General features: G+C 38.8%; 1 protein-coding gene across 1 annotated transcript in view; it reads right to left on the reverse strand.

Annotated features, from left to right (window-relative positions):
* Positions 1-878: 878 nt before the first annotated feature.
* The window catches only part of LOC137617690 (high mobility group nucleosome-binding domain-containing protein 5-like), a 435-nt gene continuing 364 nt past the window's right edge, over positions 879-949 (reverse strand). The window contains exon 1 of the mRNA XM_068347688.1: positions 879-949. This exon is cut by the window's right edge and continues 364 nt beyond it. Coding sequence (XP_068203789.1) covers positions 879-949 — 71 coding nt within the window.

The following is a 949-nucleotide window of genomic DNA, read 5'->3' on the forward strand; positions in this document are numbered from 1 at the left end:
CCATTGTCATAATTCCCTTTCCTTTGTCATCTCCATCCTTTATATCATTACATAGGACAAAGGGAGATAATGTAATCTCTATTGAAAGATAAATTGTACATCCTTATCAAAGGAAATTTTGTACAACGTCGAGACGTTGGTGGACCTCTCGTCATCTTTATTTTATCTTGAATGTTTTCTTTGTTTTTTTAGCAGCATCTTTTCCATTCTTCATCTTTCTTTGACTTTCCATTCACTCTCATCTTTCTTCGTTTCTCTTCCAGCATCCTTTCCATTTTCTCGTCATCTTTATTTTATCCTGAAGATTTTCTTTCTTTTTAGCAGCATCTTCTCCATTTTTCATCTTCTTTCTTTGTCTTTCCATTCACTCTCATCTTTCTTCGTTTCTCTTCCAGCATCCTTTCCATTTTTCCTTTTTTTCTATTCCCCCTCATCTTGCTTTTTCTCTTCCAGCATCCTCTCAATTCTTCCTCTTTTCCCTCTTATCTCTTTTTTTCTCTTCCAGCATCCATTCCATTCTTCCTCTTCTTTCCATTCTCCATCTTTCTTTTTCTCTTCCAGGATCCTTTCCAGTCCCTCTCTATCCTTTGGTTCTCTTCCAGCATTCATTCCAGTCTTCGTCTTCTTTCCATTGATCCTCTCTTTCCATTGTTTCTTTTCCAGCATACTTTCCAGCCCCTTTCTTTTTTGTTTTTCTTCCAGCATCCTTTCCAGCCCCTCTCTCTTTTTTGTTTCTCTTCCAGCATTCCTTCCAGCCCCTCTCTTCTTTCTTTGTCTCTCTTCCAGCATCCTTTCCAGCCAATCTCTCTTTTTTGTTTCTCTTCCAGCATTCCTTCCAGCCCCTCTCTTCTTTCTTTGTCTCTCTTCCAGCATCCTTTTCAGTCCCTCTCTTCTTTCTTTGTTTCTCTTCCAGCATCCTTTCCAGTCCCTCTCATCTTTCTTTGTTTAT

The sequence above is a fragment of the Palaemon carinicauda genome, chromosome 23 (genome assembly GCF_036898095.1).
Source record: "Palaemon carinicauda isolate YSFRI2023 chromosome 23, ASM3689809v2, whole genome shotgun sequence".
In the NCBI taxonomy this organism is placed as follows: Eukaryota; Metazoa; Arthropoda; class Malacostraca; order Decapoda; family Palaemonidae; genus Palaemon; species Palaemon carinicauda.